The 24,950-nt window shown below is 42.0% G+C and overlaps 2 protein-coding genes across 5 annotated transcripts in view; one reads left to right on the top strand and one right to left on the bottom strand.

The window, feature by feature from the left end:
* The first annotated feature begins 954 nt into the window (after nt 1-954).
* slc17a7b (solute carrier family 17 member 7b) lies at nt 955-15,156 on the top strand. Its single transcript, XM_042083380.1, has 13 exons — nt 955-1,029; nt 7,637-7,889; nt 8,163-8,281; nt 8,592-8,706; nt 9,629-9,716; nt 9,999-10,085; nt 10,624-10,766; nt 11,224-11,373; nt 11,691-11,823; nt 13,482-13,592; nt 13,737-13,864; nt 14,196-14,265; nt 14,579-15,156. The coding sequence occupies exons 1-13, from the start codon at nt 968-970 to the stop codon at nt 14,878-14,880; spliced, it is 1,761 nt and encodes a 586-aa protein (XP_041939314.1). The 5' UTR covers nt 955-967; the 3' UTR covers nt 14,881-15,156.
* Nucleotides 15,157-18,427: 3,271 nt separating this feature from the next.
* The window catches only part of LOC121700578, a 28,269-nt gene continuing 21,746 nt past the window's right edge, over nt 18,428-24,950 (bottom strand). The window contains exons 2-8 of one of the 4 annotated variants that reach the window (XM_042083643.1): nt 23,353-23,394; nt 22,889-23,101; nt 22,434-22,727; nt 21,724-22,005; nt 21,338-21,568; nt 20,371-20,844; nt 18,428-20,289 (exon numbers count right to left, since the gene is read on the bottom strand). In XM_042083643.1, coding sequence (XP_041939577.1) covers nt 20,048-20,289; nt 20,371-20,844; nt 21,338-21,568; nt 21,724-22,005; nt 22,434-22,727; nt 22,889-23,101; nt 23,353-23,394 — 1,778 coding nt within the window. In that variant the 3' untranslated portion in view covers nt 18,428-20,047. Of the gene's footprint in view, nt 20,845-21,337; nt 21,569-21,723; nt 22,006-22,433; nt 22,728-22,888; nt 23,102-23,352; nt 23,395-24,950 lie in introns of all 4 variants that reach the window. The other 3 variants (XM_042083645.1, XM_042083644.1, XM_042083642.1) reach the window with 3 other exon arrangements.

The raw sequence follows: 24,950 nt of genomic DNA, 5'->3' as shown, positions 1-24,950 counted from the left end.
TACACATACAAGATTCATGAAGTAATGTTTGCTGTTCAGTAGTTTGTAACAATGCATTTATGACAAATAAATGTAGACTTCGCTACCATCAAATACTGTATACCATCAATCTTTTGAGATTGTATGTCATGTTAAATAGCAAATTTAAGAACATTGAACTTTGTGGATTCTGAAGTGTACTGATTTGATAGGAACTCGTAAGTGAAAATGTAGGCATGCAGTTCTTGTACCTTAGCATTAGTAAGATCTGCACCTCTGTGGGCGCATTTTCAGCTTATTAATGGGTCTGTTACTTTTCTCTATGAAGTTTGGGTTCTAGTGCACCCCATGGAGTGTCCATAGCGCGCGTGCATGTGTGTTGCGAGCCGGGGTGGGGGTGAGGGGTAGGTACAGGAATAGATGTTAAGACTCAATGCTTCGCGAGCGGAAGTGACAGACCCATGGTGTAGATTTACTATCAGCGCCTGTAAGCCGCTTTCAGGACCACGGTCAGCGACAACCCACCTCCGACACCACGCTATCTCTCTTTCTAATGCCCCCCACCCGGCCTTTTGTATCCCCTAGAATTCATTTTACCAAATGTATTATTAACCCTTTTGCATAGTGAAATGATCAGGATCAAGTAGTCTACACCGTTTTTTTATTGCTTCTTCAAAGTACGTCCCTTCACAAATCGGTCACAATCACGCACAAATTTCAGAGTAATTTATTCAACTATGAGAAAGTGAAGGAGGAGTGTATCAGTCGACAGGGTGGGGGGATGGGGGTTGGAAGTTCAAACTCTGACTGGACCAACATGTTTGTTGTGGAGGAGAACTGTAAGGAACAGCGCACGGCTTAACTGTGCGCAAGTGATCGCGAGGTGAAGGGCGGGGAGAGGGGGGAGGGGGGCAGAGCTGCGTGCGCGAGCGGGAATAGGAGTGCGCGCTGGACAGCAGCACACCGGTCGGAACCTGGAGTTACAAGGATGGAGGTCCGACCAGATCGGGCAAAGGCGGTAGCGGCCAAGACACTTGGGAAATTATACAGGTGAGGTTGTTTTTCGCTTTCTTGCACAGTTGTGGATTGAAGATTGTGCACATCTTGTCAATTAGTCCCATGGAAGTTGGATGCGGCAGGTCATTAGTGGTACTTCGAGTAAGCGCAATCTCACGTCATCCCATCTACAGATACTCTACGTTCCTTTCGTTTTTAAAGTTTCATTCGTTTGATTTTCCTTCTGTTAAGACAAGTTTCACTTTTATTAGATTTCTTATTTGCTTGTGGAGAATGTCGGACGACAAAGACCTCTAGTGGAGATCAAGGTGCCGAAGGGCCCGGATTAGTGAACTGCGGGTGAGGTGACCCGACCAACAGCTGCCGGCTATTAGCTCTCATTGTGGTTTAGCCTTTCCCCCTTCTTTCATTGAAAAATAGAAATAAACGTCAATTTGTCACAATTGTTTAAGTTAATTGTTTATACAGCAATAACATTAGCCTACCCCATAATGCACATGGGTAGTTTCATTAAGCTCTGGAATATGCTTGATATTAAAATAATTGAACATTTATACATTTTCAATATATAGTCTTTCTGATATTTAATTTGTCTTGTGTGAAGTAATTAATGGGCAAACCGGACACTGGCCCTAACTAGATTAAACGCACTTTAACGCTATTAATAACGACGTCGCACAAACCTGTGCATGGTGTCACTTGGCTTGCCAAGTTTGGACATCTTTCCCTTCCCGACGAGTTATTTACCTCATTGGAATTTTAGATTACAGATGCCAGTCAATGATTCTATTGCTTTAGTTGAGGGTTTTTTTCTAAGTGCATGCATTAAATAGCCAAGTCGTTTACAAAGGCGGCATAAATACAAAAACGAAAACATAATACGCATAAGAAATGGCTCAGTCCTTTTGTCTTGAATAATAATTTTAAATAAATAAATAAATACATACATAACCGCAACAACATAGGTATAGCCGACTTGTGCAATGCACTCTGAAGCAATAGACATACAACAAAAGTGTTTTACCACACTTAAATGTATAGAAAAGTACATTATGTTCGTTTTATTATGGTGTAGACCTATAGGCCTAGATTCACTAATTTAGTGAATAACCCTGTATGCGAGCAATGAAGTTTATACCTTAGGCTACAAGGGACTTGTAATTTCCCACTATTCTGGCCGAAATTTCTTGTCAGACAAATAGGTGCTCTTAGAGAAGTTTGTTTGCCAATACATGGTGGAGAACAATGTCGGATAAATAACACAGCATCAATGCGCTTTCACTGAAACGAGCCCTCATCCTTTGATATGTTTTCAGCTATTCTACTGCATAGTCAATGGGTCAGAAAGTTAAACTGTACATGCTCATTGTATATAAAACACAGATTATTATGTTACTCAGTATTAAATATTATTCAACGAACTATAGTTTAATAAACTAACATTAAGGAGAGACCATACGCTTCTGTTCTGCAAAAAAGAGCAAATGAATTGGCTATACTGGCAACGACCACTTCTGGTGCATCTTTTATTCTAGAGAGTCTCCTAAATTAATGGCACGACAAAAGGAATATTCGGTCCTTTGCACTTTTCCATTCTTGTCTCCCCTCTCTTCTTCCTTTCTCTCATGCGGTGTAGACTTTCTGACTTTCAATAGGGTACTATCTATGCACGTGGACTTCACGATTCCCCCACCCTCGAGATTTGACGGTGTGTCTAAACGCATAAATCCGCTCCAGAAATAGACCTAGCTACCTCCCTGCTGTCGGCCATCGCAAATCCAAACCCCTCCACCAATCTCTCTCTCTATCTCTCCCTCTCTCTGTTGTTGCTCTCTTTCTCATCCTTGCACGACACCTCCCTTCTCACTCACGCGGGATTACCATAACTTTGCGGGCGTGGCCGTGGCTCTGCACAACCATTCTTTCCTCTCCATAAGCAGGTAGCGTACATTTTTGAGCGATAAGGAGTCGCCCTTTTAATGATTATGTTTCATATATCATATCGTCGATCGATCACGGCTGGTTACCTATTTAAAAACCCTAGCCTACTCCTTGCCTAAAGCCCATTAGGTATTGTTTTGGCATTAACAGGGGATTCCAGCTAACTTGGCACAGTATGAGAACACGTTTAGCCTACTTCAGCCTCGTCTTAAGGGTTGCTCCCCATGGCCTATATCAAGACCCATTTCCACCGAGGGAGTGGTCCCTTGGTAAAAAAAAAAAAAAAAAAAAATCTATTTGTCCAACTGAATCTCGGACCTTCAGTCAGGCATTGCTCATGTTGTACTAACCGGCCTGGCATTAGTTGAGCTGAGTTGATTTGGCGGTGCACGAGCCAAAAGTAGAAGGGCGTGGGTGTGGGGGCAGATTTGTGATGCCATTTCAGTGTATACTCAAGTTATTATCTATTTATACATTCTTGAGAAAAAAAACCTTTCAGAGGTGCAGCAAACACTTCAGCTCCATAGAGAACTCAATGTCCCACCTCTCTCTTCTCCCCTCTCACATCCCCCTCTCTCCTCCTCTCTCCCATTCCCTCTCTCTCATTCCCTCTCTCTTCTCCTCTCTCCCATTCCCCCTCTCTCCTCTCCCATTCCCTCTCTCCTCTCTCCCATTTCCTCTCTCTTCTCCTCTCTCCCATTCCCCCTCTCTCCTCTCCCATTCCCTCTCTCCTCTCTCTCATTCCCTCTCTCTTCTCCTCTCTCTCATTCCCTCTCTCTTCTCCTCTCTCCCATTCCCTCTCCCTTCTCTTCTGTTATCTCCTCTTAAAGGTGTCATATTCCTTAGTTTACAATGGTTGTTGGCATTGTTGTTGGCAAAAGATGTTTTGGTTGTTGGGGTTAGTTTAGATGAGAGTGTACTGCATTGGTGAGCACTATAGTCAAGTGAGAGAGGCCTCCTATACAAAAAATAAACAGTCTTTTCAAGTTGTTGAGAAATTCCTTGCCGTTCATATGTTGGAATGCAGTATTTTGGACATGGAAAACTGCATTGCAAGAGCATTGTACTACACTTTACTGTGTAATTCCACATTTGTCCTATAACTGCAGTTATTTTTTAACGTTATAGGGAAGCCTATGATTGGCATTATGTTCACAGTGACAAAGGGTAGTTGAAGAAGAGACTAATGAACCTCTTAATATGATAGATTTGTGAGAAAGAAAGATGGGGGAGGGGAGAAGTAACAGAAATAGGAGTTGAGCAGATTAATAATGCATCTGCAGAGGAGCATTACTATTTAATCAATGTTAAAAAAAGCCAGCAGCAACCCCATGTTAACCACTTGTGTACATTAACTGAATGTCTCTGTGTGTGCCCATGTCCTACCACTTGTGTTTGTATTTGTGTGTGTCTGTGTGTGTGTGTGTGTGTGTGTGTCTGTGTGTGTGTGTGTGTGTGTGTGTGTGTGTGTGTGTGTGTGTGTGTGTGTTTGTCTGTGTGTGTGTGTGTGTGTGTGTGTGTGTGTGTGTGTGTGTGTGTGTGTGTGTGTGTGTGTGTGTGTGTGTGTGTGTGTCTGTTTGTCTGTCTGTGTTTTTGGTTAGATCTTAAAATTTGCAGTATCGTTGTGTGTTGTTGGTGTGGCATCATCTGTATGTGAAAGGTATTGTAGGAAACATATTGCTGTGTTTTATGTAAATAAGTGTTTATGGGGAATAACTGTAAAGTGTTAATTGTATAAACTAAATTTAATATGAGTAGTTTTGGGGTGATTCTCCAAAAAGTGTATACATCATTAAAAGTATACGTTATTATTTCCGCCCTGTGAAAAGTAACCCGTTTCACTACTCTTTACATTACTTTGGCATTACTCAGCAACATGGCCTGAGGATGTAATGTCACATAATTGCCTGTTACTGATAGCCTGTGACATTAACCTTTCCAAATAGTATCCTAATATTTTACAGATTAATAAAGTAGCACTATCCTTGTACTATAAAAGTGATTTTGAATTTATGATCAGTAATGTGTTACAGTACAGCGGAACAGACAAATGTAATGTGATTACAGTGACATATTCCTCTGGAATGCTATGCCATACTGCTTTCAAAGCATTTTCTATAGAGGTTGTATAGTATTTGGTATTAAAGTTGTTTTTCTCATCATTATGGTCAGTGGGTAACTGACAAACTGTTCAGACAAATATTTTCTTAGTTGTTTGTTGTTAGACTTAAGGTGAGTGAAATGCAAGAGAAGTAATGTATGATGATGATGATGATGATGATGATGATGAAAGGTGCTGACGTGCAGTATAATAACAAGATGTCAGGTTTTTAAGGTACATTTATGAGGTGTTTTTGTGGATATGATTAACTGAATAAAGTTATGAAATAACATTTACTCACTGTAATTCTGTCCTCTTATTCTAAATTTGTTTATATATAAGTTTGTCATTGTGTTTGTTTATTAATTTCAGACACCCCGTTGTGGGGTGTGGAGGAGCATTATTATGTTCTATACCTCCTTCTTGATTTATTTACTCATTTAATATCATAATTTTTAGGTATTAACTTGATGTCAGCTTTAGGTGTTGGTATGGTTACTTACCAGACATAACCGCTAATGTGGTTGCATCTGTTTGAATCAATGGCTCATTTCAGTGTCTTTCTCCACTGAGGACTCAGCTGTTATAAAGATAGGAGCTGTTTATTTAACTGCAATATATCATCTTTCAAATGATATAGGGTTTCCCAAGCACTGAAGACGTGTCTTTTCAGGGTAATGGATAATACGTTTTATGTGAAGTACATTTATGGTGGAACTGGTGACACACTATTAAAACACAGTGATACAGTGACAAGCAAACAACCAAGTTAAACAGACACACTGTATCGTACAGTGTGTCTGTATGGAATTGTAGAGATAGTCATTGCCTAGCTTTACTATACAGTATTTCTATATGAATGTTCTAGGGATAAGGATGGATGAGATAGTAAGTACTGAGGTTTGTGTGGGTCTTAGATGTTTGAAATTAATGATGGGTAATTGTTAGATTGTTGGTGTTGAGGTTTGTCTATGTAGTTGGTATGAGGGTCCTGAATGGTTTGTGAGGATGTGTGGTGTTGGTTTGGTAAGTGGTTTGGTGTGATTATGTTGGCGTTGATTAGTCTGGTCTGAGGGCTATTTTCTGAATGGGCGGTATCTGCCAGGGCTCTGGCTATGTGTGGTGCTGTTGCTGAGTGTGCAAGTATATTTGTGAGGCTGTGAGTCTTGAGGTGTGTTGAGGCTTGCCCGGCCTCATGTCTAATGCATGGCTCTGGCTGGCTGACAGCCCGATACATATTTGATGGCTCCCAGACGGGCTCCTGGCAGTGAGAGTTTGTCTGCTTACCCAGTCAGCCACAGAGCAGGAGTCAGAGGGGCCACGGGAGAGGAAAAATGGAAGGAAGAAGAAAAGAAAGCATCAAGATTTCATGTCAACAGAAAGACAGACTCTACAAAGTCTGCTAGACAGACACAAAGAAAAACAAGATTGAGAGACTGAAAAGAGGCAAGGATAGAGATAAGATATCGACAGATTTGATGAAGAGATGAAGAAACAGGGAGAGAGAGAGAGAGAGGGCCAGAGACAAGATGGAGAATGCAAGATTGTGAAGGCAGGGGAAGTGGAGGAGGGTCCTGAGGTGAACTGTGCATCTTAACAATCCGATCAGGCACACACAGAGTCCTCATGGGCTGCAGAGCTAGTCTCCCCGCAGTGCAGCGCTCTAAAACACGACCCAGCATCATCCACTCCCATACGCTAAAAATATCCGCTATACACGCGCTGGAGCGCCACCATTACTGATGCTCAACCACTCAGAGTACACATCAAAGCTTTATCGACCCGCAAAGATACAGCCCAAAAAGTTTTTTTCCCTTTAAAAAAGCAAGTGAATGGTCTCTGATTTCTGAGGATATTTCATGTGTCAAATAAAGTGTATCTTTTTTGTGTAAATGAATGCTAATTCTCTGTGGATTTTTTTTCTCTTTGCCTCTGGGCATGAATGTTCTCTTTTTGAAAAGTACTAGAGTTTTGATATTGGCTGTTACCACTGAAGATTTCTGCCCCTTGTATTAACTAATATGGATACACAGTCAGGTTTCCCACAAATAGGAAAGGTAAAATTTACATTCCAGGTCCTTGGATGTAAATACTGCTGTGCTACATATCAGATGCATTTTTATATGTAAAACTATCACTATTTTAAAGGAAATTCTGTGAATATGCATGTATTTGATTAAACATTGGTATCATTATGGTTTTAAAAGAGGTTTCTTGGCTTGGTAAACTTGGATCATACAGAAATGGTAAACTAGTTTTTCAAATTCTTTTTGTTACTTGCCTTTTCACTGTTTTACCATCTAGCACCTACCATCTGTGTTTTATACTCAATACTGTCATTTTCTATGACGTCAACTGTGAGCTGGCCAGGACAAGACTCCTCTGAAATAGCAAACCTGTGTACTCTCCTTACTTACCAGTAGTGAGTCAAAAAAAACTCCTGACGTCAGCGCACTTAAGTAGGACAAACTTATTTATTCCTGTTTGATGTCTTCGCCAGTGATAAATCAAAGAAACAGGCCCGGATGTAAGAATCCAAAGCACCTACAATGATATACCACCCCTCTCCTTCCGCCCCTCCTCTCCTACCTCCCCCAGGGTCCTCGAGAAGCGGCAGGAGAATGGCGAGACCATTGAGCTGTCGGCGGAGGGCCGTCCAGAGCTTGTTGAGGAGAAGGAGCTGCCGGTGGTGGACTGCACCTGCTTCGGCCTGCCGCGGCGCTACATCATCGCCATCCTCTGCGGCCTGGGCTTCTGCATCTCCTTCGGCATCCGTTGCAACCTCGGCGTGGCCATCGTCAGCATGGTCAACAACCACACCATCTACAAGGGGGACAAGCCCTACATAGTGGTGAGGGAGAGCGCTGGTCTTTTGTGCCAACACTTTGTGTCAACTGTGCAAACATTCATTTAGCCCTTTCTGTGAAATGTGTTCTGCTTTGGCAATGTGAAATGAATATTTGTTACCAAAGTGCCAAAGTGATGCTTTTATAATCAAAATAGAGACTTTTGAAACAGAATCCTAAATAAAAGACAGATACAGATATCGGATACAGTATCAATGCTAGTCATTCCCTTCACACCCTCTCATAATCTCTCTCTCTCTCATTTTCTCTCCCCTCAGAAAGCCCAGTTTTCATGGGACCCGGAGACAGTGGGCATGATCCATGGCTCATTCTTCTGGGGTTATATTGTCACACAGATCCCAGGCGGATTTATTTGTCAGAAATTTGCTGCCAACCGGTGAGTTTACAATCACTGGAAACAACTGATATGCAGTCAGTCTCTGAATATAGCACACATTTATTATTATTTATATATTTATATTCACATTTATTATTAATTGTTAATAATCCACTACTCTTATTGTCACTTTGATGTCTAAGGCAAGCTGCCATTCCTATTTGCTGCCCGTCAGAGTGTATTGAATTGCTCTGTTATGTATCACCTTTCCCATGCATATAATTCCACTTATTCCTTTTTTATCCCTGTTCTCACTAACTCATTTCTCTCCTCTTAAGTCCTCATCTCTCTCCTGTGTCTCCCTCCGTAGGGTGTTTGGCTTTGCTGTAGTTTCCACTTCCATCCTGAACATGCTGATTCCTTCAGCTGCGCGGGTCCACTTTGGCTGCGTCATCTTAGTTAGGATATTCCAGGGCCTTGTTGAGGTACTAGCCCATCAGTGCTCACCTGATAATTCCTCAAGTTTTCATAAACAAGTTAATAGTGTGGTGAAGGGTAGCTTTTAACAATTCAGAATCATAGCCAAACTCAAGTCTGTTAGCCTAGCTTAGCGTAATTCTCTGCAAGAGGGTTATTCCAGTTAACTGGTATAACCCACTTCAGATGAATTATGCTAAGCTAGGCAAATGGTGTTCAACTAGGTTATTGGATGCACAGTGAAGGGTATGTGTCCTCTCATCTAAATCTGGACGGCAATTTAGCAAAACAAAGAAGTTTGTGTGTTCCTTTAAGTCTAATTTAAAAACATATCTTTTTTCTCTGGCTTACTCATGGGAACTATTTGTTGTTGGTCTATTTGTTTCCTCAACTTTATCCATATTTTATCTGCCTTTAATATTGTACATTATTTTGATTCTCATATTATATTCCTCTTAGTCTTTTTTATCTGATAATTATTAATTATTCTCATGTAGCCTATTATTTTTTGTCGTATATCATCTGTCTAACTGTAAAGCACTTGGACTCAACAAAATGTGCTATATAAATAAATGACCTTGGCCTTAACCTGACAGTCGATGCCAAAGTATGGTCGATCAGGGGCTGGAGGGAGAGGGAAAGTGTGTGCAAATGAAACAGGCAGGTGCAAGGTTAGATGTACAGTACACCATAGGGCTTTTTACCTGCCATATGTTCTCCCTTCTGTTTTCTTGTTTGAGTGTGGTGTATTGCTGTGTTGCTGATGATATGGTATTCAGAAGTACAGAAGAACCGATTGGGGCTGATGATCCCCTAAAATTCACCACAGCATGTGTGCAAAGTTCAGTATAATAGGACATTATCTAAAAGCTGCATCCCAAAATTGTGCTAAACTGTTTATGTCTCTGCTCTCTTACTTATTTATGCCAGGGTGTGTCTTACCCAGCGTGCCATGGTATCTGGGCTAAATGGGCTCCACCCCTGGAGAGAAGCCGATTGGCAACAACAGCCTTTTGCGGTAAGTGCTGATGGGTGTAGATGCCTGTTTACTGATGCCACATCTCTATGAATCTCCTGTTTTGTAACTGCTATCTCATATCGAACAGCTCACAGCTGACTGCATTTGTAAAGCCAGAATTCTGTTGCCTTTGAAACGACATTTCTTGTTCTGACACTACATGTGACACCAGTTTTATGAACTGTATATTTTGTTTGTTTGCTTACATGGCTCATCTGTCTGAGCGCTTCTGCATGTGTGTGTGTGTGTGTGTGTGTGTGTGTGTGTGTGTGTGGGCCTCAGGTTCCTATGCGGGAGCTGTGGTGGCCATGCCTCTGGCTGGTGTCCTGGTGCAGTATGCTGGCTGGCCCTCAGTGTTCTATGTGTATGGTGAGTCAGAACCACTCGCTCTAAGAGGATTAATGAGTCATATGAAGAAACGTTCCGCTCTCATTCAGAGTTGAGAGGTTAATGTCCATAGCTACAGACATAACACTTCTGCCATTCTAGGAAGGGACGTCTGGGAAGCAATGCCCACTCTATTTGTTTGTATTGTCTACAACAAGTGCTGTAGGCAGAGTATCCACGGTCCTGTAGTTGATAATCATTCATTGAAATACATGAAGACCGACAGAGCACATTCATGTTGTTGGAACTTACATCACTCTTAAAACGAATGTGTTGAAAACAACACAACTTGCGTTGTTTTTAACACATCTCTGTGTCCAGATAGGGACAACACATTCATTTTAAGAGTGATGACATAGGTGGGCCCAAGTCTGTCTATGCCTCCCCCCTGCATTGCTTTTCTTTCCTCCATCCTAATCTCACTTGTATCCTTTTTATCTGGTCTCTCCACAACACCACTCCTCCTCGTTGTGCTCTCCACCCTCCTGTCCACTCCTCCTACCCCACCTGTGCTACTCAGGGACCTTTGGGATCATGTGGTACATTTTCTGGATAATGGTGTCCTATGAGAGTCCCGCTGCCCATCCCACCATCACTGCGGAGGAGAGGCAGTACATAGAAGAGGCCATTGGAGACTCCGCTGGCTATTCCAACCCACTGCAGGTCCAAACCCTACAATGCATGTCCACCATTCATAACATATGAATTAATTTACAGCAATATGATATCTCTGTTATTATATTAATATAATACACTAGTATTTTTATTAATATGGCACAAGAGCTCAGCACTACACACTAGTAGTGGATTGTAGTGCTGAGCTCTTGTGCCACAAACTGTTGCTCTCAAGCATGGTATTGGTAAGGTCTAATAAGACCGTGGGAAAATCCAGTGCTCAGTAATTACTTGTATCACTGAGTGCAAGGCTTTGAGAGGATGCTGCATCTCTAATAAATAATAATCTATCTAACGCACAAATTCACACTAAGTTGTGGGAGTAGATTTGTGCTCACATTCACTTATACTGCACACTCAATGAAGGTGTGTGCAAGTATTAATAAGCATTATACACTATGTGATGGCTTGTGAGTGTTTACCTCTTCTCCTCTCCGCTGTGTAGAAGTTTAAGACTCCCTGGAAGCAGTTCTTCACCTCCATGCCTGTGTATGCCATCATTGTGGCCAACTTCTGCAGGAGCTGGACCTTCTACCTACTGCTCATCAGTCAACCAGCATACTTTGAGGAGGTGTTTGGCTTCGAGATTAGCAAGGTAACACACGCACACATACACGCACACATACACGCACAGGCACACATACACACACACACACACACACACACACACACACACACACTCTCTCTCTCTCTCTCTCTCTCTCTCTCTCTCTCTCTATCTCTCCAACACAAATAACACACACACACAGACACACACACACACACACACACACACACACACACACACACACACACACACACACACACACACACACACACACACACACACACACACACACACACAAACACACAGACTGCCGTGATAATGCGTCTACGTTGGATTGTAACTCAAGCACCTGTTCCTTTGTCCAGGTGGGCCTGGTCTCGGCCCTACCTCACCTGGTCATGACCATCATAGTGCCCATAGGGGGGCAGCTGGCCGACTACCTGCGAGAAAACAACATCATGACCACCACCAATGTCCGCAAACTCATGAACTGTGGAGGTGAGACAGAGAGAGAGAGAGAGAGAGAGAGAGAGAGAGCGAGAGAGAGAGAGAGAGAGAGAGAGAGAGCCTGTTTGCTTTTGTTTGTGTAAAGCACATTGAATGACCTCTGTGTATCAAATGCGCTATATAAATAAAGCTGACTCGACTTGACCTGACAGGGTCTAAAATATATAGAGCCAAAAAGAAGACAAGAGAATGAATGAGCACAAGTGAAAAACAAAGATGTATTGACAGAATGAAGTAAGTTTGTGGCTGACACTTCTTTGAAAGTGTCTTAGTATAACTTAAAAGTGAGACTGTTTTAGAATGGAGAGATCAATCAGATCAGTGTGTAAGGGCCAGGTGACAGAGAATAGTTCTGCCTTCCTCTGTTTTCCTGTTTCCAGAAAGCAAAGATATTTATACCCAGCTGTCATGGTTTGGATGCAGATTTAACCTTTGTTTGACAACAATGTGTTAAATAAAAGAGAGACCTTGAGAATATGGTTTACTGAAATATACTGTATATACCACCTTTAAGATAATGCTTCCCACAGGCTTTTGAGTATGGTGGAGGGAACACGCTTGAACCCTTTAAGGGGGCCTTCTGGGGGCATGGTCCCCAGGAAGAAAATTGTTATATGTATCAATCTGGTAGCCTTGAAATCTAGATGCACCCTAGCGGTTGCTGCCAGGGCTATCAATCTGGTGCACTTTGACAACAAATTAAGAGGTTATATTTCTTTATTCATATTATATGTATATTCATGGAGAATTTTGTGCTGTAAAATAGTTGTTTGGGAATTCAACCAAAAACACACTGGTGGTGTGGTTGACCTATGAACGGAGAGGAGAGGATTTCTTAGGCAGCATGGTAGCTAACAAGCTAGATTGAACAAGCTAGTTATCCAACAAGCTACAAAGATTGGCTGACTTATGGGTGGGGGGTGTGGGGTATTGGGTGTTCATAAAATCTTGCAGATGATGACGAATAACCAGATGTTTCTGGTCGTCTTTAATTCTTGTATACCCGTAGCCTTGTTGTCTGTGTGAGTATCATTCTACAAAGAGCTCTGGTGCGGCACACACACACTTGTGAGGCTCAAGAGAGTGGGCTGCCTGACAGTGATGCGATGACGCAGAGCGTTGAGAAGAAGTGCAAAACAAGCTACACACTTGTGGTCACATGAGCGCACAGCACACTCCGCTATCAAAGCCTGTCAACAAGCAGTGTTCTCTTGCATGTTCTCAGTGTTCTCTTCTCTAGCAACTATAGCTATTGTGTGGCATGTGGGAGCATCAGTGTTTGTGGTTAAGGTGTTCCTTATATTGCTAAATCAGCTAATTGATTTGGCCTAGTTATTAAATGACCTTTACTTAGACTCTTTGTTTCCATAATTGTTTTGCATAAAAACGTAGACCTGAATTGGCGGCAACAAAAGAGTCACCAGTGAAAAGAAAGTAATTGAGCATCGATATGCGGTCTGTTGAAATATTTTCTGTCCATGATAAAACTATGTCGGGGCAAATTAAATTATGGTAAGCTGCTGATGTCTTGTCAGTTGGTGGGAAACACTGCTCCAAAAAGGAACCACAAACTATCATGGCCTTGAATGACCTGATATCTAACATTGATGGGACAAATTCAGGATCCTCATTTGTTCTATGTTCTTTAGGTTTTGGGTTGGAGGCCACATTTCTATTAGTGGTGGGGTTCTCTCATACCAAAGGAGTGGCCATATCTTTCCTGGTTTTGGCTGTAGGCTTCAGTGGATTTGCAATATCAGGTACGAGCATCAACACTTGTTTAACAACATATTTACCCGGATAATTGTGGGTGATTGTTTTTGCTTTGTCAACATCAAGGCAGGTTTCATATCGTAATACTTTGTTTAGATGCAATGCTGATTAATGTGTATGTGTGTGTTCAGGGTTTAATGTGAACCATCTGGACATCGCTCCACGTTACGCCAGCATCCTCATGGGTATCTCCAACGGTGTCGGCACGCTCTCGGGCATGGTGTGTCCACTCATTGTGGGCGCCATGACCAAGAACAAGGTGAGGAACTGACCTGTCAAGATATCCCATTTCTTCAATTCTTGAAAGACTTCTTTTGCCCTTCTGAAGTGTGAGTACTGTGATCAACTGTCACGTTGCTGTCTAGATGAGATGAAGCGCTTGTTTAATGTGACTCCGCTCTGTCATCTGAGACTAGAGCTTCTCTCTCTCAGTCTCTGCAGTCGCATACTGTACTGTCCTCAATCTCTTTAGATTACTGTCTCTCAACACCCTCATCTCTCTGCCATTAAAAAAGTCGCTCTTTTTCTTTCACCCTTCCTTCCTTCCTTCCTTCCTTCCTTCCTTCCTTTTTAACTTCTCGCACTCTCAGACGCGAGAGGAATGGCAGTATGTCTTTCTCATCGCCTCACTTGTGCACTATGGTGGTGTGATCTTCTATGGTGTGTACCTCCCATTATCTCTCCGTTCAATTCACCTGTCTCTCCCTCTGCTTGAGTTACTGTCCATAGGTTGGATTGTTTAAAGACATAAAAGACTTTTATTTGTGATCGTCATATGTCATAATGTTGTCCAATTTTTCATTTAGGTATTATGCATTTAGTTCATGTGATATGCTATTGCCATATGACATACAGTGTGTAGTCCGATTTTTAATTTATTTATATGCCCAGTTTCTGCTAAGGATTAAATCTGGTCAGGATAAGTAAGGCGGAGGTGGAGATGTTACTTAGGTCACTTCTCTCTGATTCCCAGGAATCTTTGCGTCTGGAGAGAAGCAGCCGTGGGCTGAGCCGGAGAACATGAGCGACGAGAAGGTGGGAATCCTGGGAGAGGACGAGCTCGCCGACGAGACGGAGGAGCTGTACAGGACGTCTGGCGGCGGAGGCTACGGGGCCGTGAACCAACCGGACAACCCGAACGGAGGTGGGGGAGGGGGCGGTGGTGGCGGCGGAGGGGGCTGGGTGTCCGATTGGGACAAGACGGAAGAGTACGTCCAACCCACAGGAACCAACAGCTACCTGTATGGAGGAGACGACGACAGGGAACTGACGTAGACAGAGCGGTAGAAGGCCAGAGAGGGGTAACAAACAAAGGGTGGAGGGTGGAGGGTGGAGGTCAGGACTGAAGTGTATGAAAAGACTGAAATTGGAAAAAGTGGGGAGAGGGGGGCTGAACAGATTAAATGACAAGAAATATGAGAATGAGTGAAGCCAAAGATTACACAAAACAAAAGATAGAAAACATACCTTAGAAGAAAACAATTGTGTGTTTGGAAGTGTCTCTGTGTGTGTTTGTGTGTTTGGAAGTGTCTCTGTGTGTGTTTGTGTGTGTGTGTGTTTGTGTGTGTGTGTGTGTGTGTGTATGTGTGTGTGTGTGTATATATGTTTGTGTTTGTGTGTTTTATGAGGATGTTTTGTGATTTAATGTGTGTCAGAGCATCTCACAGCAATGCTCCACTGCTAGCTCACCCTGTTACCCCTTTTGATTCTGATGCCCCTTTCTTAAGTAACTATGGGCAGTTTATATTTAGTTGGACCTCTTTTATGAGGTACCCTAACCACTGTTGCAAGCCTCAATCGATAGGAGAAATGAATTGGTCAGAAAGAGGAGGACTGGGAATATCCCTGTCAAGGAGGAAAGGAGTGTATTTCTCTTGTGCCAATACAATACTCAGTGTGGTTTGAATGTGGCATTGGGCCCTACAAAATGTAGAGTAACAAAAATTCGCCCCTCTTAATATATGATGCATTCTACATTCCTGCATCTTTGCTTTAAGTAGCCATACTATATTGACACATCTTACTGTAGATTTATAACCTGTACTGAAATGGTGCAGCAATTGAAATTAGGCATTTTGGGCTAGATAAACAGTGCCTAGAGAAGAATTTCTAATATGATAGATTATCGTATTGATTCTGTATATTGCATTTTTATGTTTTGCAGTGCAATAGCATCTTGAACACCAGTGTAGATCAGAGCTTGAATGTTTGTCATACTAAATTGTTGTTTGTTTATTTGTTTGAAGTTATAATTTGCATTATTTTGTCACATATATGAAACCATCGGCCTATCAAGCGAATCTGTGAGGCCTGCTGATGATGAGAGGGATGAAAGGAAGAGTGATGGAGGTCATTTAGTTCTTACCGTCCAATCACCCACTCCCACACATACAAACACATAGAAAAGGTAATTAGCTGAAACAGTCTGATCCAATCACAGAGTCTTTACTTAATGACTGACAGCAAGCGTATCCACACAGATTTCAGTTAAGGAGGGTTGTGTTAGTGTGTTAGTGCAACTTAATACCTCTCACCTAGAGAACTGAAATGATACTTTCCTTCCATCTCTCTCTTCAATGCCCCCCCACTTTCTGACACCCAACTCCCTCCCTCTTCTATTTGATCTCTGTCAGTAATCTGTTCAGCTCCGAACATTTGAATCTCTCTCCTGATGTATAGGCGTCCTGTGCTTTGGCACGGTTAAAAGGGGTGTGTGTGCTGTGTGTGTGTGTGTGTCTGTGGGTGTGCACCTTGTTTGTATTTAAGGAGAGAGCACGCACCCACCCACGCAAACCCACATACACTAATCTATGTATCTTATTAAATCAAATCAAATCATAAGCAATAATCGCCCTCCTGGAGTTTGCACCCACCAGCACTGTTCACACGTACACTCTGGGCGTTGCTATGACACCAGGGCCAAAGCTGAGCACCATTTCTATTCAGAGTAGTTAGGGAGAGACGTCACTGGACGGTTAACACGTATCCAGGAGTTTGCTCACAGTATGCGGTAAGCCTTCCTCGTTGTGTCCAGGAGGGGGCGCAGTAGAGTCTTCAGCCACTTCCTCTACGTGTGCTTTCTTTTGTTTCTCTGTAAATTTTACTATCAGGTTTTATTATTATTATTCAAATGTTTCTTCTTTACAGTTACATGTAAAAAATGTATATGTAAAACAACATGTACATGTGAAAATGAAATGTGTAAAATAACAGAAGAGATATTTATTATGAATAATAATATTATTTATTACTAATACTGAACATAATGACCACTGTCATGATTTGAATATTATTTATTTTGTCTTTTCAACCTTTGCAAGTTTGTATACTTGTAGATGGTGTGTACATTGGGAACACACTTCCAGTGTTTCAAAATAAAATTCTGTACTGTAGTCTGGTCCTAACTCTGAATCTTTCTTTCCCTCCCCCTCTCTTCCCTCCATCAGTTTTTTAGACTAATGGAGGTTTGATCCCTCGTTCCTGATCTTCAGGGTCAAGTTACTTTTAGATTCCCCGCTTTTTCATCCCGTTTATTGATCCGATGAAAGCGATACTCCCACAGAGAGAAGAGAGAAGGTTATCCTGCTGTAATGTTGCATAGCAGCTGCAGTCAGAGCAAACACACACACACACACACACACACACACACACACACACACACACATACACACTCTTACACAAGACTTGCTGAATATTTCATAGTGCCGTTGGCCAGGGACTGCTCTTCACTTTATAGAGAGCAAAAGACAGAATCATTCCGTTTTGGTCTTTGGGTTTGTCTTCATTTTTCAACCAAAGGCACGGGCTCTACATTCCTTCCCTCTGGTGTCTACGTTCTTTCCCCCTATGCACAACAAAACTGTATGCAGGTTGGGTTAACTCAGTTGCCCACTCAGATGTTTCCATACATGATTTTGAGGATTTAGCTCCCTCTGCTGGTTAAACATGGAGCAGCAAATACCACATACTTCTGCACAAACTCCTCTAATCTCCTGCCAATAGTTCATGCTGCACAGAAGTCTCGTCAGTTAGCTCTTATTACAAAAACTGCCCAGCATGACAGAACTAGGACTCAAATAAAGTTATGTTTTTAAAACATCTGGTGCTCAAGTCATGTACAAACTGGGTTTCCACCTGATTCATTCATACATTTTAAGGCCATTCTTGAAAATGTAAGTATGCAATGCAATATGCAATTAGAGGAGCACTTTCTACCTGCTGTGCTATGTGAATTAAAAAGAAAGACCATGCTGCTTAAACCAGGAGTTTCGAACACCTGTGGGTTCAAAATGTAAACGTATACAATGCAGTTTGAGGTATTTTTGATGACTCTAGAGCTCCCCATAGAGTTGTGATATATTTATATTTTACTTTGCCTTTGTAAATAGCCTATTTCTCGTGGCTTGTTCCCCCCGCGCACAATTAAAATGCTTTTATGTGACTTTCCTGTTTTAATGGTCAAAATTCACATTAAAAAGATGGATAGAAACAGGGCTACAGATGAGCAAGAGCTGTAGAAACTGGATTGAGAACCTATTTATGGAACACAAGTCATACAGTATACCATTAGAGACTTTACCTCCCTCTGGTGGTTGAAGAGTGAAAGTGCATACAATTTGCAGATGATATCTTAATGTACGTTAGAAGGCTTTGGTTGCGACTTCCTTGACCTAACCTGGAACCTGATTTTTATCAAACATCTCTGCAGGGGTCTTTTTCATGTTACCAGACACATTTAATAATAGTTGTGTGCCTAGTTAGTTTAAAAGTTTCCACTGTCCAGTCTTTGGTTTTGTTTAAAAAATGAAGTGCAGACACTGCATTTCTCTAAATAAATTCTTTATTATTTGCCATTTGTATATTTACAGCTGCAAGCTATCACTCTGTAATAGTTACTCTGTTACACTGTACCAGTTTAACAGTTTGCCATGCAAATTTATTCATACCGAACAATTCGTATACACATTGGTAATTCAAAGTCATTTTTAAAAAAAATAACAGCAGATAAAAAGTGCTTAATAAATCACAGGTATCATTTGACAGGTAAAACACACATTTTAAACACATAATTTGAATAAAAAATGTTGAAACTGGATATAGTATAAGATATAAAAATAAAAGAATAAACTATTACATAAAACAGAACAGATAGTTCTTAATAAACACTCTGTTTATATAAATCGAAGGCTTCATTTCAAAATATAATTTCAAAAAGTTTAAACCTACCCACCTCCAGCCCATCTTTTAATAACTAAACGTCACTTCCTATTTCCTCCTAATATGTTTGCCTGTGTAGTAATACACAGCATCACTGCTATTCTGCAGTGAAGAAGAAGAAGGCTGCACTTTTACAAACGTGTTTATTGCACAGGCGCATTTCGGCTTAGCGCCTTCCTCAGTTCCTTGAGCACACTGCCAAGCCGAAACGTGTTACTTATACGTTTGGCCAAGCACTCTCAAAAATAAATAAGAAACTGAGTGAAGCCTGCTCTACCACACAATTCACATTCAATTTTCTGATCATATGAATGTCCACATGTCTGTTGTTTCGTTGGTTTAAGAATACAGTTGCAAAACAATGGTAATGATGAAAATATTGATAATAAAATGAGATGTATTAACTTATTAACTTAAAGCATATATCTTGTGCTTTCTGCCTATGTTCTATCTGCTGTGGTGCATTTAAACCTCCACCTCCCACCCCTGAAACTATAAATGTGAAAAGCATATATTTTGTTCTGTCTGCTTCATGTCAACCATTAGTATCATTGAGCAATATTTAGACAGAGAAAGCATCAACTAGTTGACTACATAGGAAAAGCCTGACTTGATCTGGCATTCTTGTCAGAGTTCCTCCACAGGTCCTCAGTGCATCATTAAAACAGCACAAAGAATCACTCGCTCACCGCTTCTAACAATGGAACCCACTGCACCCGCAAACCCATGCACATCTGTAAAGACCCGACCCACCTCAGCCAGCATCCTCAGCCCTCTGCCGTCTCGTCTGGTGAGCACTCCAGAGCCCTGCACGCCCGCACAATCTGACCACAGAGCTGTCACACTGCCAAACTCTTTCCTGTTCTGTGCAGTATTTACATAATGTGCTACTGGCCTCTCTTTCCCCCAGCACCGGGCATAGTAATGATATGGATATATTATTAATATATAGTATAGTTTTATTTTGATAACTTATAACCTAAGTGTATTTCATGTATAGCCTTAACTAGGCATATATGTATACGTGTGGCATTTATCAGCTTTTCTTGTGTTTTGGAAATTTTAGGATATTTAATGCTTTGTTTCTAAATTGGCCAATGCAATGGTTCTACAGTATGTCATCTGTGTAGGTATGTGTTTGAGAGTATGTATGTTTTTGTGCCTGATCATTCATATCACTTCAGCCTGACCAATCCCTCTTTTCTGACCAATCCTTGTCTTCTGATCAATCCCTCTCTTCTTCCTTTTTATCTTTTATGGTCTTTCTTTTCCCTCCACCTCCGTCATTCTTACTGTCTGCCTCTTTTTTCAGCTCCTCATAGCCCCCATCCCCCCCATCGCTCCCCAGCTTTTGGTACAACCCTTTCTCCTCCGGTTCCCCACCGTCGCCCCCATCCCCTGCCGTTGGCTTTAAGGTTTCGTAGGTGTCATTCTGCTTAGTGCCCTTCAGAGCTTCATAACCCCCATCTGCACCCTGGCTCCCAGTAGTCTGCAGACTGTGGTAGACTTCAGCCTGCGCTTTGCCCTTAAGTGCCTCATACCCCCCATCTGCACCCTGGCTCCCAGTAGCCTGCAGTGTGTGGTAGACTTCAGCCTGCGCTTTGCCCTTAAGTGCCTCATACCCCCCATCTGCACCCTGGCTCCCAGTAGCCTGCAGTGTGTGGTAGACTTCAGCCTGCGCTTTGCCCTTAAGTGCCTCATAACCTACGTCACCTCCATCCCCTGTCCTGGCCCCCCCAACAGCCTCATAGCCTCCATCAGCACCGTCGTCCGGCCTGGCTTGCACAGTGTGGTACTCATCTTTGTCTGAGCCTTTCAGGGGCTGGTAAGCGTCATCCTTCGTGTCATCGTCGTCCTCAGCACCCTTCTTCCTCCTCACGCTCCTCATCGGCACGTCCCCCTGCAGGGCAGATTGCCCGCGCCGCTTAATACGGCACACCAATGCAATTGCCACAAGCAGCAATCCTGCTATAATGAGTACCACCACAAGATAGATTACTGGGCTGCCACCGGGAAGGACCTCTGAGGGGAAGAGAGAAAGTGATAATTATGAAATACAATAACAAGAAAATGGTCTCATTTAGCAATCCTACTATTTGATATCTTTGAAAATCTACTTAAAGGAAAAAATAAGCTAAGAAATAGCGTTAATAAATATGGGCAAGATGACCAATGGATGCTACAGGGCATCTCTACAGGACATATATTGGGCATCATGGGCAAAATCCTGGCAGAAGAATTGAAGAGTTCAGATGCAAAACCCTCCAAATCCGTCTGACCACTTTTCTTTTAAATGAGCATTTAAATTCAGGCTCCTATAGGTTTTTGCCTATAAATCGATATTTCAGACCAGGAAGATAGTGGTATTTAGTGGGTTTTGAAGTAAAATTATTTGATTAACGTATACTATGTGTGGAGAGCATCCACTCTCCATCTTTATCTCATTTTTGACGTAGGTGGCATTTAGAGGCTTTTGCATCTAAACCCTTCAATTGAAAAAGTTGTGTTGACTTACCAATGTTTTGGAATTTACTGGGGCGAGAGGCGCCATCGCCCCAGACAGCTCGGCAGGCATACTTTCCAGGCTGGTCATAGATGAGTCTGCTTGTCTTCTCATCACGCCATGTAAGGTCCATAGCATTGGGTTCCCGATGGTACCAATAGAAGCTTGAATTAGTTGGACAGTCAGAACAGGTACACAGTAGAGCTGAGGCATCCTTAGTAATGACGGCTGTTCGTGGACGAGCTGCGAAAGACACCAAATCACACGTGTTAAGCCCGGCTGCGCCTTCTGGGAACCAGTGTGACTTTTTCATCTGACAAACTTGACAAAAGCACCTCTGCATATTGCAAAATATACTGAGACACAAGCATAAAGGTTCATGCATTTAGGTGAGGTACCTCTGATAATTAATGTTTGAGGATCTGAGGGCACATTTTTCTTTAAGGCTCCATGAGGTTTTATGAAAATGTATCTGTAGGAGGCTGTGCATCGGTAGGAGCCATCGCTTCCATCAGTGACAGAGATCTCGTAAGAACCATCCGTAGCAGGTCCGAGCATTACGTCGTCCTTGAAGAATTTCGCTGCCTCAATTTTGGCACCTCCTCTGACCTCACACCTCAGTGTCAGAGGTTCCCCCAGCACGGCAGGTTCAGTGGGGATCTCTAACAACACCTCCATATCTGGGAGAGACACAGACAAGCTGGTTAGAATTAGCTGTTTGGTTGGTATGCTTACTGATGGTTTCTTACTGCAGAGATTTCCTTATGTGTGTTCAACAGCAGTGTGTTCAAGGATTGGTATTCCCCCCTAGCTTTCATTTTCACCATACTGGGTCCCCCTGTAGTGTCATTTGTCAGTGTGCAAGGTTCCATCTGACTGACATACACACTGGAAAAGGTTCATTTTCTGAGCCACTCCACCAAAGTTACAGGATGTAAACCTGGATGTTCTGGATGCAGAGTGGCAATGAGAGAGATTCAATTGTCCCTATTATAAGTCAGTTGTCCATCTTTGTCAAATATATCCTTTCTCACCCAAGAGTGGCAACATGATTTTGATGCACAATTAATTATTGCTTGCTAATAAAACTTAGTTTTTTACACATTACCTGAGCTCCTGAGGCTGATGGAATTGCTGCGTATTGTGTTTAAATTCTCCGTTCCCTTTTTCTTGCACCAGACAATCTCTGGAGTCTCTCCTTCAACTGTAGCATAAAATTGCATGGTTTTCCCGGCCATTATATCTTCTGGAATCATCAAATTATACTCTTGATCATTTCGGAGAATACGGCAGATCCAGTTTGTTAGGCCCTCATCTGAGAATAGTTGAAGTAACGAAGATTCATTCTTGTTGACCACTGCATGCCCAGATACGACCGTAAGGAATGCAGGGGGGAGATAGTCTGATATAGGTAGAGTTGAAGCAGGTGGGATGAAAAGAGAACGGAGGCAGACATTAAGACACATTATGCAAAGCAACATTTCAATAAGAATAGAGTGTTCCTTTGTATTTGAGGTACATCATCTAGAGGTGCCTGGATATTAAAGTATTTGAAGTGACTACCTAGAACATCGATTCTGAAGATGTCACTCTTCTCTGTAGCTTTACACTGATAGTTTCCAGAGTCTTTTGATGACACAGCATTCAGGATCAGAATTTGACTGCTTGACGTGTGGGGTTTATCATTGTAGAGCCATTCACCAGTGGGCTTCACACTACATTTCAGCTTTACAGTGTCCCCCCAGTACACACGGCCATATTTTGGGATCATTTTGACTGAGAGCAGAGAAGTATGTTCAAGAGAGTGAGAGGAAAAACAGAGAAATTAAATGTTAGAGGTGTGAGTCAATAAGTCAGATTGTTTGTTTTTTGACTCAACATTTAGTGGGTAAGTGCCTGCATGTACATTATACCCTTACACTAACAAATGCTGTCCTTCATGCATTCCTTAAAGCACCATGTGCTAGGGAAGAGCTTAGTATGTTCAAAGTATGTCTCATGATGTGGTCTGAAAAGTGCATACTCACTTGTAGGTTTGGCTTTAACCATGAACCAGCAGACTGTCACAGCTGTATTGGAAAGAAACATAAGAAAGGCCAATGCTATACAACACACATAATCCCCAACCCAAAACCATCATAATGTCAGCATTTAACAAAATGCAAAGCTTTTCTTTGCTTTTGTAGAAAGAGTGAGACCCAGGAAAAGATGGAAACCTACAATGAAATGTGGCCCAGAATTGCATAAAATGTTGACATCCCTCCTGCTGTCGGATTTAAACACAGCAAAGTAACAATCCATGCCATCAAAGGTCCATCAAAGGTTAGTTTAAAACTGGAGTTACAAGGCATAAGGTGTGACGGGTGGCAGGACTGCACATGTCCACTATGTCACATGCTTTTTGGCGAATACCCAAAAAATAGCAATATTCAAACCTGAATATCTCCGATGAGCAACCTCCTTTTTTCAAAATTCTTTCTGCACATGAAAGGGCCATCTGTGGACTTCATAAATCAAAAGAAAAATGCTCGGCCTTTTTATTATTTTTGTTGCTGTAACCGCCTAAATAGTGTGATCCAGCCAGTGATTTCAAATACATATCTACTTCAATGATTGGTTGAAAATAATGCTTAGGTCATTTATGGTGGACAAATGGAGATATATTATCATCAATCATGTCTGCTGATCAAATCTAAACTACATTTAATGTCCTGAGTGTAATATATTCCTTAAGGTAGCTCAAAATGACATCATCGGGTGACATACACCAGTATACACCGTAGGTCTAATTTTTGCAAATGTGATATCTCCAACATATCTCAGGGCTAGAAACAGTCACTTGGACTCAAATAATAACTTGTAAGATTTTGATAGTCAAAGGTCAAAGGTCAAGGTCACTGTGACCTTATGTACATCCCATTGTGGTGAATAAATGGTGCTTTCTATTTGCCTTGTACATCATCGTACACCCACTCGTACAACATGTACCAATGAGTGGCTATAGGAACGCCTTTCTCTCGAGCCACGAGGGGCATTAGCAGGAGGCTAGTCATTGTTATTGTTTTGTGCTACATGTAGCCTCTAGCTAAACGGCTGGAAAACAAATTGTTACATTGTATTGCAGGCACAGCAAAACCGTGCAATGCATGAATTGGCGACCGGATTGAAGCAGCAATGTAATCTAGTGTGTAAGAGCATTACATCAACATTAACATGACCAACACAGTACATATGCAAAAAAAATACATGTCATCTCATCTCAACTATGGGCGCAGCCATGTTTGTTGTAAGGTCGTACGTCCACCTCGGGGTACCCTCAAGTACTCCGAGGTAAAGTGGGCGTGCCTGCCCAAAATGCCGCAAGAAAGCTGGGTAATTTACACTTTCCAACTCGGGCAGCGAATTTACGAGACAAATAGAAAGCACGGAAACCTCTAAAAATCCCTGACATAATTGCAAATGTGATACAAACATTCACACTGGCCCTTTCTGAAACCAATCCCTACCTACTCCCCTAAGTTACGGTGTGCACTCAGGTGGGAATCAACCTTACAGCTAAATCGAGTCCTCCATGTAAATGGGAAAATGTTGGAGTTCTTTTATCACTTTTGGGTGCTATAGGCTA

The sequence above is a fragment of the Alosa sapidissima genome, chromosome 24, assembly GCF_018492685.1.
Source record: "Alosa sapidissima isolate fAloSap1 chromosome 24, fAloSap1.pri, whole genome shotgun sequence".
Taxonomy (NCBI): domain Eukaryota; kingdom Metazoa; phylum Chordata; class Actinopteri; order Clupeiformes; family Clupeidae; genus Alosa; species Alosa sapidissima.
This window is presented reverse-complemented; position numbering and strand designations above follow the sequence as displayed.

Bases quoted from the DNA above. Each gene is read 5' to 3' on its own strand.
- slc17a7b (XM_042083380.1), top strand. From the start codon at position 968: ATGGAGGTCCGACCAGATCGGGCAAAGGCGGTAGCGGCCAAGACACTT. The intron at 8,707-9,628 runs GTACTAGCCCAT...TATTTATGCCAG, and splicing joins TATTCCAGGGCCTTGTTGAG to GGTGTGTCTTACCCAGCGTG. The intron at 10,767-11,223 runs GTCCAAACCCTA...TCCGCTGTGTAG, and splicing joins GCTATTCCAACCCACTGCAG to AAGTTTAAGACTCCCTGGAA.